Genomic DNA, 18216 nt, shown 5'->3' on the forward strand with positions numbered 1-18216 from the left:
TTAGAGGGGGAAATGCGTATTTTCAGATGATAAACCGCACTCGCCTATTTTCGTGTCTGGCTACTTCATTTATTTTTACACGAGCCGACCCGTGAGAAGATTACTTGTTCCCCCCCCCCCCCCCCCCCCGGTCCTTTCTTTTTGTTCTCCGCAAAAGTTATGTGGGGTAACTCTAGAAATAAAATAAAAGAGCTTAGGGTTATGGTTAAATGAAAGAGTTATCTTTCCATTACTTTTTCATCGAAGGTTCATCGAGTCGGCATAGAGAATTGTATATACAGATTCTGTGCACCATATACACCAAATAGCTTGATATTCATGAATTTGCCTTTATCTAGGAAGATCTCCAATTGTGGTAGGATTTCATTCTGATATCCGTTTGATTTTGATATGTTTAATTATTTTAGTTTTTCTTCTAGTTGCCGCTAAAACCAAAAAAATACATTTCTCACAAGTTTCAAAATGAGTGTAAATAGTTACCAATGAAACGAAACAAACGATGTTTCACGTCTGCTACCTCATCACATGGCCTTGAACTTGCATTATGTTTGTTTACATCGCTATAGAATTCATACGATTATGTTTTATTAATAGTAATGGACAAAATGATCTCCCTTACATTTTACATCATCTGTTTCAATTTATTTACAACTTTAAATAAAACACAACATCTCAAAAGAAACATAATAGAATGAATTTAATTTAAAAATATTAGGCATATAAAATGAAATACTTCAATATCAGGAGAATAGAGTCTAGTAGAAAAAAAAGTTGAAATATAATAACTCTGTTTCAGGTCTTTTTGATGAGTACACACCAGAAGAATGAATTGTTCCCCAATTTCAGACCTGTATAATCCTCAGTTGACTTAATGTACATCTCGTCATCTTTCTGCATGTGTACAGGTACACCACTGTAGGAGGTACACTTCTTAACATAAGACTGAGAGAACAGAAGTGGAGTCTCCTGACCACATTTAGTTTTACGGTAAACATGGAGCTGAACTCTCTTGGACGTTAAGTTCTCCACCATCAGACACACCAGATAGATCCCGTCATGAGGAACTCTGTAAACACCTGTCTCTTTGTTGAAGTGGGGGGAGAGTGACAAGTTGACAACATGATTGAAAAGTTGTAATGTGGTATCTCTCTTGAGATCTGTCTTCTTCATTCCTTTCACTTGCAGACAAAAAGCTTCTGTACTTGTAGAGGAGTCTATGGGGAAACATTGCGTAATCGTTTAAAAACAAGAATTAAAAAACAGCTAAAAATTATATAGATTTAGTCAATAATAATAATAATAACAATTATAATAGTAATTGTAATAATTATAATAGCCTTTAGCATAGAGATGAGATGAATGCCTGGGCTTTAACTATTGACGGAACAATGTAGCTCAATCATAATTTGTACCCCACCCCACCCCTGTCAACACAGTTTTTGTATCCGAAGCGAAGGCAAGTGCCGATCGAGTTTGGCGTCTGCGGCGACTTAGGCTTTGTCAGGGTGTCCTACAGGGTTGACTCCGGTGTTTGGGTATAGCTGCAGGGCAGCAGAGGTCGCAATTCAAAGTTTTCCTTCTTCATGGTGGTAGCCAGCCAAGGGTCAAGACTAACTAATCCCTCCTTCCCGAAGCTTACTACTTCAAGGGAAAGTTGCTCCCCTTCGCTCATCAATGATAACTATTTTCCTTCTCCAAGGTGGGTAGCCACCAACATTTGAGCCACACATAAAGGCCAGTAGTTGAAATGGTTGTCAGAGACTTTTTGAGACGTATGCCATTCGATGCATGTTATATCTAGCGGATGTGCTTATATCCATTACCACTCCCTGTCATAACAAACTTACGGAATCAAATAATAGCATTAATAATTATAGTAACGATAATGAAAGATCTTTCGGCTTTGTACAACAAAAAGATATTAAACTTGTTTGGAGACTATGAATTAGATCTACCGAAACATACTCTTATAAGTGTCTCAAGACGACGCTACTCGGGTACTTCAAGGTGCACATTTTAACAACAAACCATAACAAAATACTATCCCACAAAACAAAAAAACCTTTCGAATACAAACTGAGGCCCGTCTTTTTAGAAAGCATTGCTCACAGAGCACCCATTGGTGGCCGCCTCTGAATTGGTGTGAAACACACAAACTGTCTTTGTAATTTTGTATCTAAACAGTAAACATTCTATTAAAGCAATACATACAAATATTTGTTGATATTTATGTTAATTACAATTACGATTCTATTAGTGTAGGCTACATATATGTATATGTATTTTCTTTTTGTAAAAAGATGCATAGAAAGCCGTAGACTATAATGCCACCTGTCCAAGTCAAGTTTAATATAAAAAAAAATAATACTTACCGAATCTGAGAATCTAAGAATAACAAAGTAAAAACAATATAGCTTTGTTTGGTTAAATGTATTATAAAATTAATAAATAGTTAGAATTGTGCACTATACCTCCATTTAATTTTTATATAACTATGATTAATTGAATATAGTGTACGCGTTCACTTGCATTGCTAACATATTTCAAGCAGCTTAAGGCCAAATCTATATTTCGTTTCTCATGTCTGTTCTCAAAACTAGATGATTCAAACATCAACACATGAATTTTGTTTGGATTGGGGGGGGGGGGGGAAGATGGTGGGAGGATTTAAAAGTGGGTTATAAAAAAACAAGCTCCGCATTTTTTTCTTGTCACACATACACACATGCACTAACTGATACCTTGGCTACGCTACGGTTTCAATAATTGGTAAATGTTTATTTGTCCGGAAGTACTTTATTTTTAAAGCGTTTCAAAGACATACACCAGTGTGATGATTACTACTGCCTTATAGAAATATATCAATAGAATTATAATCTTACTTTTTCTTCTAGATCTGAAACTTTCTTTTCAACATTCTGAAATGTCTGAGTCCCTAGAATTGCCTCATTTCTCTCTTCACATTTATCCACTTTCTCTGACAAATATTCAGTTTCTACTTTGATGAAGTCACTGGCTGCCATAAGTTCTCTCTGATAGTCGTCAAATTTCAAGCTATTCTCAGTCTCAGTAAATGTTTGTTTCCGGGCCAACTCTTGAATTAATTGTTCTTGGTTTCTATTCTCTCTTTCCAAATATTTTATTTTCTTGGAAAGGGATTGTGCTAGGTGCTCAAATTTTTCACTTAAAACAGAAAAGTTCTCTTCAGAAGTCTTTTGAGAAAGTTTCATTGTTGAAATGTCTGCGCGGACTTCGTCGAATCGTGAGTGGCCTGCTAAATTGTCACCAAGATATTGTAAAATAAATTAATAAATGTTCGTTGCAAACATAAGAGTTACATTTTATTTATGTTGTGTTTAATTGAACGTTGTCTGCAATATACATTATATTCAAAGTACAACTTCTAGACGTTGTAAGTTATTTACTACTTCATATCATGGCAGGTCTGCTTTAAAGAAAGAACTTATATGCATTTACACATTAATAGGTGCAGTGGGCCCCTCACCCTCATAGGCCCCTCGCTAATTCTAAATCTCCTGAAAACTCATTAAAATCTACAGGAAAGATAGACAAAATTTTCGTTTTACATTCATATAGAAAACGCCAATTCTACACGCGATATACAAAGTATTGTCAGCTTTCATTTAGTAAAAATGTAATTATAGGGCGAATTTTAACAAAAACCGAAAGTTCCATTACTTTTTAACTATAGGAGTCACTGACATATAAATATAGATCTAAATTTATTTCGATTTCTTGAAAAAATAATCAAAAGCGATATTTTTTTTTTATTTGATCATGATCTTGCACTTAGTAAAGAATAAATAAAAATGCAAAGACGAATTTATTTTCTAATACAGAATGTTAATTTTTACTCATTATCCTTATCCCTACACAGACTGGGCCCCTTGCAATCCGTTTCACATAGGGCCCCGCAATTGTTAGAGCCGGCCCTTAGTGGGGACATCAGAACGGAGAAAATGATATCAAAAGTACTTATCAGAAAGTTCTTAATACAAGACAAAGATGTAGGTCCAATCTTAACACGATATTTCTGGACAGACTTAGATATTACTTTCTCATATGGGTACTGTTGATTTTTTTACAAATGAACTTTTGAATAATCACCTGACACTAACTCGACATTCATATAGGCAGGATTTATTTCATGAATGTATCAGTAGAGCAGTAGATCGTCATCCTTCCAGTTAAGGGCAATCCTTGGGAGAAAGGCTTCAGCCTTCAACTGGTCTAAAGGCTAGCTGGTGATCAACTTCAGCGTTTGTTTGACCGCCAGATGATCGTGCAAAGACTTTGTCAGCTAGAACTCAGCCTTTACTTCAAGCACCTACCAGCAGAGCACTACAGTCTTGAAGGTTAGCGGACACAGTCCCTTCGGAGCATACTTAATTGTGGACGCTAAAGTATAGGTCTAGGTATAACTTGTATTAGGAGATGCTGTGGCTGAGTGTTAAAGCGCTTGGCGTTCGAACCAAGGGGTTTCGGATTTAAATCCAAATGAAGACTGTGATTTCTAATTTCGCCTGTCCACCCCAGCTCTAATGAGTACCTGACATTAGCAAAGGCAATTGGTCGCTGTATAAAAAGCACTATATATTGAAAACTTTAACGTTTCTAAGTTTCATACCAAGCTATAATTAGCATGTATGTTTTCACTGCCCGGATTAATTAACTATATTTCTTTTTTTTCTCTTTTTTATCAACGTCTGAGTTATCGAACGTTTCAATATCGATTTAAATAAAACGATAATTAGAGTGTATGAGCTCTTTTGATTGTGAAAGACTACGTGCTTGTATGAAAATATATCTATAAACAGTTATATTAAACAAAAGATATTTATCAACAAACATATACACTAATAGCAACGGATTTATACAACAAAATTACAATTCTAAATCAAGGGATATATAGAGTGATAAAAAGAGTTTGATATGAATAAAGACATTTACGAACATAGCATTAAAAAAAAAGGGGGGGGAATTAAGTATATTAAACAACTAAATGACTAAAAATTCTAAATTGTGTGGTACCCTGGTAGGCCTATAGACAGTGAATGTCGTCACGATTGTATCAGGTTTGAACAACGATCTCCCCCCCCCCCCCCATTTCCCTTGCTCCTGTTTTTTTTTTTTTTTTTTTTTTTTTTTTAAAAAAGCTTATTTAAGCGGAAGAACTTTCACATTTTTAAAATATATTTCTCAATATTATAGAATTTATTTCCGTTTTTCGATATCAAACAAAACAATTAATTTCAAATATTTAATTGAATGATTGGTTATTTTTTTAAATAATTCATTTCTTAGTTACAATAAATAAGTGTGGAATGTTTCAGCCTGAGTCAGGATTAGGTGTGGGGACAATAATGCGTACAATAATTTATGGGGACAAAACCTTACATAATTATTCATATCAGTTTATACTGAAGGATTAATTTCCCATGTTGGTATCAAACAATAATTATGACGACTAATTAATTAGTTAAATGGTTGTTTTCTTTTTTTTTTATTGTAAATTCATGTTTTGTTAGGTACTTCATATAAGTGTGAAAAGTTTCAACTTCATCCGAGAAGGGACGTAGAAAATAGAACGTGTTCAAAATTTTGACCGCACAGACAGACAAACAGAGTGACATGATATACGTTTTGTAAAGACGAACAGTATCCACTACCTGCGATATCCAAACAAGTTTGAAGACAGCGAGAGCTTTCATTGCTCAAATATTGATTGAACTGGGAAAACGTTGGCGTCTCGTCCATCACTTCCAGCCAAGCTTCCCCTTCACGTACAACCTGACCGTTGGACAGAGAGAGTCAATAGATTGTCATCTCTCGTAGTCTGTTCAATTTTTAAGAATAGTTTCTTTTTACAACAATTTTCTCTTATCCCCCCCCACCCCTCCATATTTGTCTTTTAATGTCCAATAAATCACAGCCAATACTGTAATATTGGTGACACGTATCAATGACTGTACAATTATTTCACCGTTAACAACTGCACCGCCGTATCAAATTTTGTGCCATTGTATCAAACTCTACTAGCCTCTCCGCTTCACCCCGGACTTGCGCTGGGTTCCACTGCTAAGAGCTGAATTCATTTCACTGGGGCTCGTTGTGTCGGACTTCATCGCAGATCAAGATCAATACGTCGTCTTGAACTACCGAAGTGGCTTGACTATACTCCGCACCAAACCATCGTACAGAACCACACCACTGAACCGCACCAAACCATCGTACAGAACCACACCACTAAACCGCACCAAACCATCGTACAGAACCACACCACTGAACCGCACCGAACTGAACCAAACCAAGCCGTCTAGTGAACTGAACCGCACCAAACCATCGTACAGAACCACACCACTGAACCGCACCAAACCATCATACAGAACCACACCACTGAACCGCACCAAACCATCGTACAGAACCACACCACTGAACCGCACCAAACCATCGTACAGAACCACACCACTGAACCGCACCAAACCATCATACAGAACCACACCACTGAACCGCACCAAACCGTCGTACAGAACCACACCACTGAACCGCACCGAACTGAACCAAACCAAGCCGTCTAGTGAACTCCTTGACTGTGACATATTGGCTCTCTCTAAAACCCAACGGAACGTCTCTCGTCTTTTCCAGTTGATCACGTGACCGTATCTGACGTGACTGGCGTGAATATTGTTCACTTAAGATGTTTCTTGAAACTACAACAGTAATCACGGTCGACCGTCGCCATTCGTAACAGTTGACAGGACGTCAAACCGATTTCTCTCAGCTCGCTACACATACACACAAACACACACACACACACACAACTACTCCTATCCGCATCACCGCCAGAATTATAACAATATAAATTAAATAAAAGTAGTATATATTATAAGTATTAACTACACTACCGCAAAATAACTCAGATATAATTTAAAAAAAAATGTTTTTATATTTAGGCCTACATTACTGATCAAATCTTGAAGTATATCCAATTTGTGTCCGATACTGCGTAGATCTTCTAGATGTAAATTAATAACGTGTACTTGTTCTAGAGGTCGCATCTGTGTGCAACAGAAAGAGTTTAAATTTTAATTTAAATGTATAGTCGCTTGTAGCATTGAAGTAATGGGATATACGTTTTAAATATATAGTCAAGTTTAAAGAACTGTAATCAATATCGGGAATTCCAAAAGCATGTCATTAATTCATTACTGATGCATTTTGTTCTAAAGTAATTCATATAATTATAAACTAGATTTAAGTCATTAGGATTTACTATTTATACATACGACTTTAAGATTTCTTATTTTATACAACACATGGATTATCAACAATTAGATCTACTTACCCTTTAAGTACATAACTTGGTCTCGTGATGAAAGATGGAGTACAGATGTAACTACTCTTAATATTCCCGATTCTATTTTTAGACCAGCCCAAATGCCTTTAATATATGCAAGGTCGAAGTCAACGCGAGCACGTTGCCCTGCCTCATCGTGGCGCTCGCGTGGAAACGGCCATTAGAGGAAGTGGCTAGGCTAAATGGGTAGCAACACAAGACTCCCGTGGGGATGCCCACGGGTAGACGAGAGTCCACCCATTGCACGGGCGGGGTTGTAAAAAAGTCCCCACGAACACGTCCCACATCCATGCGCTGTTCCTCAAAGGGACCGTTACATAAATGACGGGTCCCGCACAGCTAGCTTGGTACAACGAAGGAAAATGGCGGAGGCTCCCGGTGCCCTCGGCCTTCGGCCATGTGCAGCCAAGCATGCGTCGGGGGCCAAAGGCATTGGAAACAGCAATGTTTTACATAGGCATTGACTCGGGTCTCTCTCAAACAGAACTGTGTTCTCACAGGTTTTTTTTTTTTACTGTTTTTTTTCAAACTTAGGGCTCGAAGAGCCTTCGGCTCAGCCCTTGGACATCAACAAGGTCGAAGTCAAAGATAAACATATTCCTTTGCCATTAAAGCCTTATGCTGTATATTGATTAATGTGATATTGATACAGACGGACTTATGAAGACATAATTTGGCTATTAGTGTTTGTTTGGAGACTTGATTACTAAATTAGCTTGTTATGTTAGACGACTTATTCAAATGATCGCAGCATTGTCTATAGTTTTTAAGATCAACAATGAGTGCAGTACTTGTCGTGATGGAGCAAACTTTAGTCAAGTTTTTTAGATTTTACAACGTTAGATTCTCTGAACATGTGAAGCTTTAATTATCGTTGAGTAACAAAACAAAACAAAATCTGTTTCTTTTTTCATTATTAGATCTAGCCGAATGGTTAGGGTTCTCACCCTCACCCCCAAATGAAATTCCCCACCCCCAGCCCCCGCAAAGGGGGACGGAGTTTTATGACTGATTTTTTGCTTTGATTTTGTGTATTCTAGGTGAGATTTTAATGTTCAACCATCGTTTGTCACAGCTCAGCCAAAGAGGTTTTGATGTTAAACCCCCCCCCCCTCTTCTATACAACAAAATAATAATTCAAACGACAGTCACCAAATTCCTTCAGCGTTGCCGATAGGGAATTTTGAGTTTAAATCTGTCACGGCCTGGTTTTTGTTGTAGGCGTGATGACACGAATGTCTCTGTGTGTTGTAGATACCTCTTCTAGTACTACTATAATGTTCTTCTTAACGAAATACTTTCTTACACGCACTAGATTTGCAAGTGCGTAAGAACACTAATATACTGAACTCTCCAACGACAACATTTAGAATTATTAATAAACACTCTGGTAGCAGACATGGATTTTATTACATATAAAATATATAATCACAAAAGATATTGGCGACTTCAGCCATCACAAATCATATGTCCATGAGGAATATATTCTGAATGCAAATCATTTATAATAACTTAAGTACATGTACATTACTCCACTGTAAAAGATATCCATAACACTCCTCTCTCTCTCTGAGAGTCCAAGATCAACTGACTGAAATCACCCCGTGGTCAGTTTCAATCCCAATATTTCCTGGTGCATTAGCACGAAGTAGTGACATGATTACTAAATCACTACTAGTTCACCTTGTGTCACAGCGGTTCTAAAACTAGTGTGTGACAAAATCCCCATCCGAAGTTTTTTTTTAAATGATAAAATCTCCTTTTCAATATAAGACAACAGTCTTTTCACTAACTCTAGTAAGAACCTATTCTAGAGTACAATAAACGTCTTCCGAAATAAAAGAGGGTCAGAATATAATAATGATTTATATATATATATAGGGTGGGGGGGAGGAGGAGGAAATAAAAAAAAACCCAGCCCAACCCCCAAAACTATTCTTGGATACGCCCATTAATTGAACCCTGATGATTTTAAAATGAAGCAATAAATAGTATGAAAAATAGAAAATCTCCAGGAACTGATAACATTCCGAGGTAGCTAAGGCTTAATAAAGTCATCACACATAGACATCTAGGTATATAAATATTATAAATATTAAATAATTACTAGTTTCATTATATGTAAATCTACTTTAAGTCTGTCCGTTAACACCAACTTGCCGATGTTTGTAAGAAAAAATCGCGTTTTTGAAGAAGGAAATGTTACCAGAATTTATTCTGTTCTTATGAAGTACTTTCGTCACATTGCTTGGAAGTTTATAAACTGCTAATTGAAGTCTCATACGAGGAAAAGCAAGTTATTTCTGAGAATTTACAGCACACTTTTCACTGTTTCAGATGAAGGAACTAAGCCTGAACCACTGGCCAGAATTGCACAGTCCACTTGCAAAGCATAAAACAATATGGAAAGACAAAGGCATAGCCCTTCTGTGGGCTCGTTGGACGTTATGCTGACTGTGTATACAGAGGGGATCATCGATTAAAATAATAGATTTATTACAAAACTTATTATAAGTTTCTTTACTTACATAAACGTTTCCGAGTTTCCTTTAGAAAGAAAGATTATTATGTCCCAGCTTCAAATATCATGCAGGACTTAAAAGGATGGAAGCGGGCGTGGTTTAACCAATAGTCCAAGACCAGGCAGAAAATGATGTCAGCAGCTTTCTCGTGTCATGAACGTGTGTCTGACAAGAGATTACGACTGGAGAATATTGCAAAAATCAAACATACTTGGGTAAGTGTCACCGTGTTATTTTATATGTTATGAATGTGGCTGTGGTTATCAATGTAGGCGTGGTGGTGACATTGGGTTCTTGTTACAGATCTCAGAATAATGAAATGACGCTGGGTGTAGCAGACACAATAAGTTTAATATAACACCACATAGTGAATACACCATACAATTCGACCCAGGAATGGTCAGTATTAATCCAACAGTAATATACGAATATCACAACTTAGTACTTATTCTATAACCAACTACTTTAAACATCTAACTCTACTGCTTATATCTTAAGTGACTCAATACAAGTGCTTGCTACAAGATCTCTATGTGGACTGACTGCCTTTAACTCTCTGGTTCACCTAAGGTCAAAAGTGTTCACCTTAGTGCAACATGGGTTGTGAATAAGATTCACAATATGGAATTAACATACACAATACAGAATTAGGGTTTCTACTCTATGGCACCAACTTTGAGGTGGTGACATTACCTATCACCCCCCTTTTGAAAAAAATTTTGAAGAAATTTTTTTCAGCTTGACGACATAATTATCATAAGTAGGATCAATTGGAATTCTTGGGGTCTATGAAATGTACAATTGCAGAGTTAAAATAGAACTACAAACTTGCAATAAAATATATAATATGACAGTGTTACACAAAATATTTGCTGAATCAAAAAAATTCATACAATTCTCTAATCCATCATATTCTTGTAAGGCAATTCAAATAATTCTCAGAGTCAAATACTTAACCTCTCAAATAATTCTTTACATGTAGTTCTAATATATACATCAATGTTCAAATGTGTTCAATATTTACAAGTCTTTTCATAATAATATGTGCAAAGTGTGACGAAAATTTCAATGACAATCTCCTATGTCACAATGTGAAAAATTAATACAAGTTTTTTATTCACAATATCTATTTATAAAAAAAAATCTTTGACACTATAGAAATGTTAGAAGTCTGGTTTTTTAACACCAATAGTACAATATGTACAAATCATGTAGAAAATGTTACAAGTAAGTCTCAATATGTAAGTGATAAGTATAGAAAAATTCAAAATATGAGTCAAAATTCAAGATCAAATTGATTAATGATCATTGTTATTAATTCAATGTATCTGTTTACTTCAATATGAGGTTTGACATCTCCATAAAAAATTGTTGTGCATTAATATTACACAAGTAAATATGTATAATTCAAGTATCAAAATATTTGCTCAAAAGTATGAACATCAAATCAAAATAATAAGTATCCTTCATAGTGCTTGTTGCATGCACCTTATGTTTCAATTAAGTATTTCTCCATATGACAGTTCAAATAATTTGTAGCTAGTAATGGCAAAAGTTTAATGTTACATTGTTTATCAAATAATTATTGTGTACAAAGTTCAAAAAAATCTTTGTCGAAAAACTTCAACTGAGAAAATGTGTCAGTTGTGATACAATCTTTGAGGTTACATTAATTTGTTCAAGCATATACATACAAGCATAACATCATAATGGTTTAGTTGTATTTATTTTAATCTGTTGTGAAAAAAAAATGCAAGTCCAATTTAAAAAATAATATCAAGTGTCTCTTTCAGTACTTGAAATATCAAAAAATGTGTTTACAAGGATCTTCTTGTTGACATCAATGATTGTTACAAAAATAAAGTTCATAAGAATAGTTTGACAAAAATGTTTTCAAAAAATACAAGTGTATGTCAATATTTGATTACACTAATTGACATTAAATAAATAAGTTACATTATGAATCAATCTCCTTTTTCAATAGTATTGAAAAATGTGACTAAGTTATATAATTGTGATAAATGACATAGTAAAAAAAATTCCAATCTTGTTTACAATAGCTGTAGAAAAAAATTTTTGTCCAAGTTGTTCTCAATACAATGAGAAAAAATAATGTTTACATTGCATGGAAAAAATTAAGCTAGGTACTGAATAAGTTGGGGAAAAAATCAATGTTTGTTTACATTGTTGAGTACAAAAATGTTATTCTTGTTGACAAAAAAATGTGAAAAAAATTGTTGGTTACAATGTAGTAATCAAATTCCAAAGTTTGTTTACAAATAGAGTTTTTAAAAAAATGGTTTCTAGTTCAATGTTTACAAATAGTACTCATTGTTTACAAAATAATGCTCAATATTTACAACATAATGCTCAATGTTTACCAGATGCGATGTATTAAGTCAACAACACTGATGTTAATTGTGAGTCCCTTAATTGGTGTTCCATATATTTTATGTAATAACTCTTTGTAATGGCCAAAGTTTTTTATTTGTACCCACATTGACTCTCCAAGTTCTGGATGTTTCCAAACTTTTTTATATCCAAAATCACAAGTTATTTCTTGTACTATTTGAAAAATTTCTTTCTGGAAATCACAATCAGATAGGTCATAAAACCATATTGTTTTATGTATTACTGGCTTTTGATGCACTTTAACTTTTGGATAAGATCCAATAATTACTGGACTGATAGTATTTTCAAGTACTACAACTTTTATTTTCCCTTTTATAAATGGTGATTTGATTTCAGCTATGGCAGTTTTACATTCTATCTTTCTAGAGTTTGGTAAGGTTACAATGGCAATATCATTCAAATAATCTTCTTTTTCTACTAAATTGGGCTCTACAAAAGTGATTGTGGATTCTTCAACAACTATGCATACAACATCCTGATAATTGACTTCTAGATCATATACTTCTATCTGTTTGCTGTTTTTAAATGTCAAGGTTAATATCTCTTCTGTTATTATTATTTTAGGTGAGCTAGTGTTAATGTCATTTTGTATTTCTTGTTTTTTAGCTTTATCTTTATCATCTATTTGTATTTCATCTGTTTGTATTTCACTATCATTTGTTTGTGTGTTAATTGTTTGGCAATCTTTATTTAGTTTAGATGCTTCTGTTAGCAAATGAGTTTGACATTCTACATCTATTTTATTTGCATTTGTAATTGACTGTTTAGTTGCTTCATGTATACTGACATTGTTGTAATCATGAGAATTTGCAGTTGATGCTAACTCAATGTTTTCTTGATTCACACTATTAGCCCATTTTACTAAGGCTTCTTCTGACAGTTCAACTATGTTTTCTATGTTCCCTATGATTAGTTCTTCGGCTGGGTTGTTCATTACTATGGCTTTGTATTGACCAGTGAACCATGGTGATTCAATGAAAACTAATGCTGTTTCACATACTTCCCATAAGTCTTTATTCGCATAAGTCAGTGTGACCTTGTCTTCAAGTATCTGTTCAGGTTTTACTAGTGATTTCTTCACAATGATTGAGGTGCAGCCGCTGTCACGTAATGCATATACCTTAATGCCATCCACATAGGCAGGATACACTTTTAATTTGGCTACCTTTGTCTGTATATATGCTACTGTTTCATATTCTATTGGTGTTTCAGTTGCTACAGCTGCTATGTTTTGTCTGGTATGATTGTTATTGTGGTAAGTATGTTGTCTATCTTGAAATTGGTCTCTTCTAGACATTCTGTTGTTTTGCCATCTTCTGTTTGTTAGATGTGATCTACTGTTAGTTGGACTGTAGCTTTGCCATGTTCTTCTGTTATATTGTTGTTGATAGGATCTATTATAGTTAGGACTGAAGCTCTGGAAAGTTCTGTTATCTCTTCCATATCTATGGTTTCTATTTACATATTGCTGTTTTTCTGATGCCATTCTCTTTCTGCACTCTGCTTTGGTGTGACCCAATATGCCACAGAAAAAACATTGTATGCTCTTGGCATATTTAAATTTATTTGTAGTTCTTGGATGGTTTTCTGTCACTGTTGCAGCTACATTGTACAATTCCCTTTTGTCAATGGTGATGTTTGGGTGGGAGTCCTTGTATATTGTTAAGTTTGATATCAATTCAGCTTCATTTTTTATTTTTCTCTCCTTCAGGAATGAGAATGCTGCATCTGTAACATTAATTAGCACATTCTCAATGAGAAAGAAATCTAATATCTGTTTGGGGTCATCTAAGTTGCAGTTTGCGAGTTGTAGCCACTTTGTCATGTTCTGGCGCATGTCATGTATTGTTCTTTTTAAATCTGTATTCTTTGCTAGTTTTATTTCCCTAAAAAGTTTTCGATAGTGCTCCTCCGTTTTGCCAAAATGTTCAATTAGTCTTTGTTTTACAGTGTTGTAGTCTTTTCTTTGCTCCATAGTTAGTGTGTCTATGATGTTTAGTGGTTCACCTCTTAGGTTAGCTAGAAGTTGTTGAGCCATTTGTGCACTATTCATATTTGCTGTTTGACAGATGTATTCAAATTGAATAATGAAATTTTCCAATGTGTCTTCTTTTGGGTCAAAGTTCCTAAATTTGCTATGATACTGATGATGAGATGAAGTTTGACTTGCTGAATTGTCTTTATTTTCTTTTGCTAGTTTTGCCATTTTTTCTTCATGTTCTTTTAATTTTATTTCATGCTGGCGTTCTTTTTCTTTCTCTAAGTTTTTTTGTTCTTTCTCTCTCAGTCTTCTTTCATGTAGCCTCTCTTCCCGTTGCTTGTCTTTTTCTACTCTAATTCTGTCTATTTCAATTTTAATGAATGCAGCTCTATCATCTTCTTTTAACTTTAGTTTATCCACTATCTCTATCAGTTTTTCATACTCAGCCATTTTCAAAGATTCAAATTAGTAATATAGTTGCTTAATAGATATGTGTGCACTAGGTAGTTGTTATTGAAATATTGTACAAAAAATACTTATTATTGCTCAAATAGTAATTGCAGGTAATAGTAGATATATATTTTGTACAAAACAATTGAGGTTATGAGGTATCTTAAGTTATTCTTGGTACTTTGTCTAGTTCATAATGTAATACTTTACTGATCAATTATGTGATTATGTATTTTTAGTATCTCCACTTGCAATGTAAAAATTTATTGCAACAAGTAATTCACAATTATGTGAGCCTTATTAGTCTGATAAATAGTGATCAATGTATCAATAGTATCAAAATAGTTGAATGTGTTTGAAGAGTATATACAATATAAATCTTGTCAATCTCAAATCAAAATATATCCCATAGTGTATCAAGTGTGTAGTGTAGTGTTGATAATAATAAAAAAATAGGTTGAAATAAGAAGTAAAATAAATATATATATCAATAAGTAATTAGACAAACATAAATACACTATAGATACTAAACAGTCTGCTTTAAAGAGACATTACAAGATAGTAGAAATAGTAGACAAAAGAATTACAATGAGAAATAACAATGACGCAAAAAAAAATTCAACAGATGTAAACAAGACAATATCAATACAAGAGTTTAACAATATGATATATACTTGACGAAATACAAACTTAACTAATACAGCTATACGATCAAGTATTTACTTTATCTAAAGAGTCCCTACCAATACCTGGATGCTTACTTGAAAAAAAAATATAAATGCTCAGACTCAATAGATAATTAAATTTAGTCCCTAAAGTCAAATGTATATATAAATACAAATGTAAACAATGAAAAAAATTGTGGTGTAGTTCAAGAGAACTAATCAATACTGATAATACTAAAGGGTAATTAAAGTTACTTCCCTTAAATATTCACTTGATGCTTGACTTGTACATAAAGTTCCGGTGATGCTCCACATAAAATATGTCCACAGTACAGTTCATAAGTAATCCACTTGTTAAATCCACAGTACAATGTTAAATGATACGGTACTCAAGTTCTTGAACAATAGTAATCCAATAAATACTTCATATGTTTGACAGATAATCCATTAAACAATTCATATAGTTGACAAGTAATCCAATAAATAATTCATGTGCTTGATGGGTAATCCACTGTTTCGTACAGTTGCTGAAACAAATATAAATAACTAAAAATGACCTTAGGTAGTGACGGCAAGAGAGGTCTAAGAGTGAGAGCGCTCTCTTATTAAATGTGCTGTTAGACAGCGACAATAGGAGTGTGTCATTAGAATTATGACGAGCACTCGATGTAGATGATTCTTGAATATGTCAGCTACTTCGACTGACCATATATCAGCTGTCTTCAAACGATGACTTGAATGACTTGTAGTACTAGATTTTCACCCACACCGGTTGTAGTATCACGGTTGTCTAGTTTCACCCACACAGGCTGTAGTATCCAGGTTGTCTCAGCATATCATGTTTGATCTCTTTCGCTTAGGATGTTAAAAAGTAACTTTGAACAATGCTGTGCTCCTAAAGCTATCTCAACTGGTGTACAAAAAAAGTACAACCACATAAATCAGGCTTCCAGATAAATGACACTTAGGACAGTAGTCAACTGGAAAAGTTGAAAATACAGCTCAGACAGGAACAGTTCAAATTGTTCATTTCATCACAGATTAAAAAAATAGCTTGCTAATGGTAACTGTGTCATGGCAGGTCAACATGACATGTAGTAGTGGCTCTAGATACAAGTGTGTAGTCAAAAAAATTTAATAAATTCTGGATTAGTTGCAATTCATGAAAAGTTCAATCTTGAAGTACAAGTTAAAATAGTAGGCACAGTTAACTTTCAATTTCAGCTCTGTTTTTGTTAGTAGTGTTAGACTAGCTGAAGATAATAATAATGTCACTCTTGGATCACGTGAATCTCACTTGAAAAATTGTGTGCTGGTCTCAATAAATGTAGATCTAGGTCATCTCTATAATGTTGAATGTGTCGCTGAACGACCAAATGAGAAAAATAGTAGAGTTTATAATAATCAGGTTTTAGCTTTCTTGCTCGTTGAGTGGCGTCATGTGTAAACAAATATTTTTTAGAGTTACTTTTCATGTGTTAACTAAATAGTTCCCTTGCCAACTTCAAAAATATCCGTATAAATGTTACTGTAAGTAACTGTAGTATTAAAATACTTCTGACAGCAATAGGAAAAAATTCTTGACTTGTTCCTCTGGTGCTCATAAATCCTTTAAGTTAGCAGTTCTGACTTTTGACTTATGAATGTGGCTGTGGTTATTAATGTAGGCGTGGTGGTGACATTGGGTTCTTGTTACAGATCTCAGAATAATGAAATGACGCTGGGTGTAGCAGACACAATAAGTTTAATATAACACCACATAGTGAATACACCATACAATTCGACCCAGGAATGGTCAGTATTAATCCAACAGTAATATACGAATATCACAACTTAGTACTTATTCTATAACCAACTACTTTAAACATCTAACTCTACTGCTTATATCTTAAGTGACTCAATACAAGTGCTTGCTACAAGATCTCTATGTGGACTGACTGCCTTTAACTCTCTGGTTCACCTAAGGTCAAAAGTGTTCACCTTAGTGCAACATGGGTTGTGAATAAGATTCACAATATGGAATTAACATACACAATACAGAATTAGGGTTTCTACTCTATGGCACCAACTTTGAGGTGGTGACAGTAAGCTCAAAAAATCAAACATACTTGGGTAAGCTCAAAAAATCAAACATACTTGGGTAAGCTCCAAAAAATCAAACTTACTTCGGTAAGCTCAAAAAATCAAATATACTTGGGTAAACTCAAACTTACTTGGTAAGCTAAAAAAATCAAACATACTTGGGTAAGCTTAAGTCAGAGGTCAGCGAGAATAACAAAGTTAGTCTATTTAAGATCCTATGAGAAAGGTGAGTACTTATATTACCTCTTACTACACTATCAAGTCTAGTCACTGGCTTCCTAAAATAGTTCGATGATGTATAGAAGAGTTTGCTCCCCATTAACAGAAGGAACTCCATGGCTGCTCCCCATTGACAGAAGGAACTCCATGGCTGCTCCCCATTGACAGAAGGAACTCCATGGCTGCTCCCCATTGACAGAAGGAACTCCATGGCTGCTCCCCATTGACAGAAGGAACTCCATGGCTGCTCCCCATTGACAGAAGGAACTCCATGGCTGCTCCCCATTGACAGAAGGAACTCCATGGCTGCTCCCCATTGACAGAAGGAACTCCATGGCTGCTCCCCATTGACAGAAGGAACTCCATGGCTGGAAAGTTCGACGTCAATGCATTAGGTTTTATCTTATATGATATGATATGTCTGTAGAGTTGTAGAGATGTCTTTTATCTTTTTGCTCTCACAAATCGTATACCAACTCACTCTCTCTGTCTATCTGGTAAACATTT

At 34.7% G+C, this 18216-nt stretch overlaps 1 protein-coding gene across 6 annotated transcripts; it reads right to left on the reverse strand.

Moving 5' to 3' along the window:
- Positions 1-678: 678 nt before the first annotated feature.
- LOC129927675 (uncharacterized) lies at positions 679-7461 on the reverse strand. 6 transcript variants are annotated; one of them, XM_056037776.1, is made up of 6 exons: positions 7367-7461; positions 6981-7079; positions 5691-5811; positions 2883-3271; positions 2373-2385; positions 679-1214 (listed from the first exon to the last, which is right to left on the reverse strand). In XM_056037776.1, exons 2-6 carry the CDS (start codon positions 7077-7079, stop codon positions 793-795), a joined length of 1044 nt encoding a protein of 347 aa, XP_055893751.1. In that variant the 5' UTR covers positions 7367-7461; the 3' UTR covers positions 679-792. The 6 variants fall into 6 exon arrangements, with proteins under 6 accessions (XP_055893751.1, XP_055893749.1, XP_055893750.1 ...); XM_056037774.1 differs by having other exon boundaries at positions 2883-3274; positions 7367-7460; XM_056037775.1 differs by lacking the exon at positions 7367-7461 and adding an exon at positions 7295-7316 and having other exon boundaries at positions 2883-3274.
- Positions 7462-18216: the final 10755 nt, after the last annotated feature.

The sequence above is a fragment of the Biomphalaria glabrata genome, chromosome 8, assembly GCF_947242115.1.
Source record: "Biomphalaria glabrata chromosome 8, xgBioGlab47.1, whole genome shotgun sequence".
In the NCBI taxonomy this organism is placed as follows: Eukaryota; Metazoa; Mollusca; class Gastropoda; family Planorbidae; genus Biomphalaria; species Biomphalaria glabrata.

Excerpts from the sequence above, each read along its gene's own strand:
- LOC129927675 (XM_056037774.1), bottom strand. The coding sequence starts at position 7,079 with ATGCGACCTCTAGAACAAGTACACGTTATTAATTTACATCTAGAAGAT. Across the intron at positions 5,812-6,980 it reads TTCAAGATTTGATCAGTAAT|GTTGTACGTGAAGGGGAAGC; the intron begins GTAGGCCTAAAT and ends TCCAACGGTCAG. Across the intron at positions 3,275-5,690 it reads AACTTGTTTGGATATCGCAG|CAGGCCACTCACGATTCGAC; the intron begins GTAGTGGATACT and ends GTGACAATTTAG.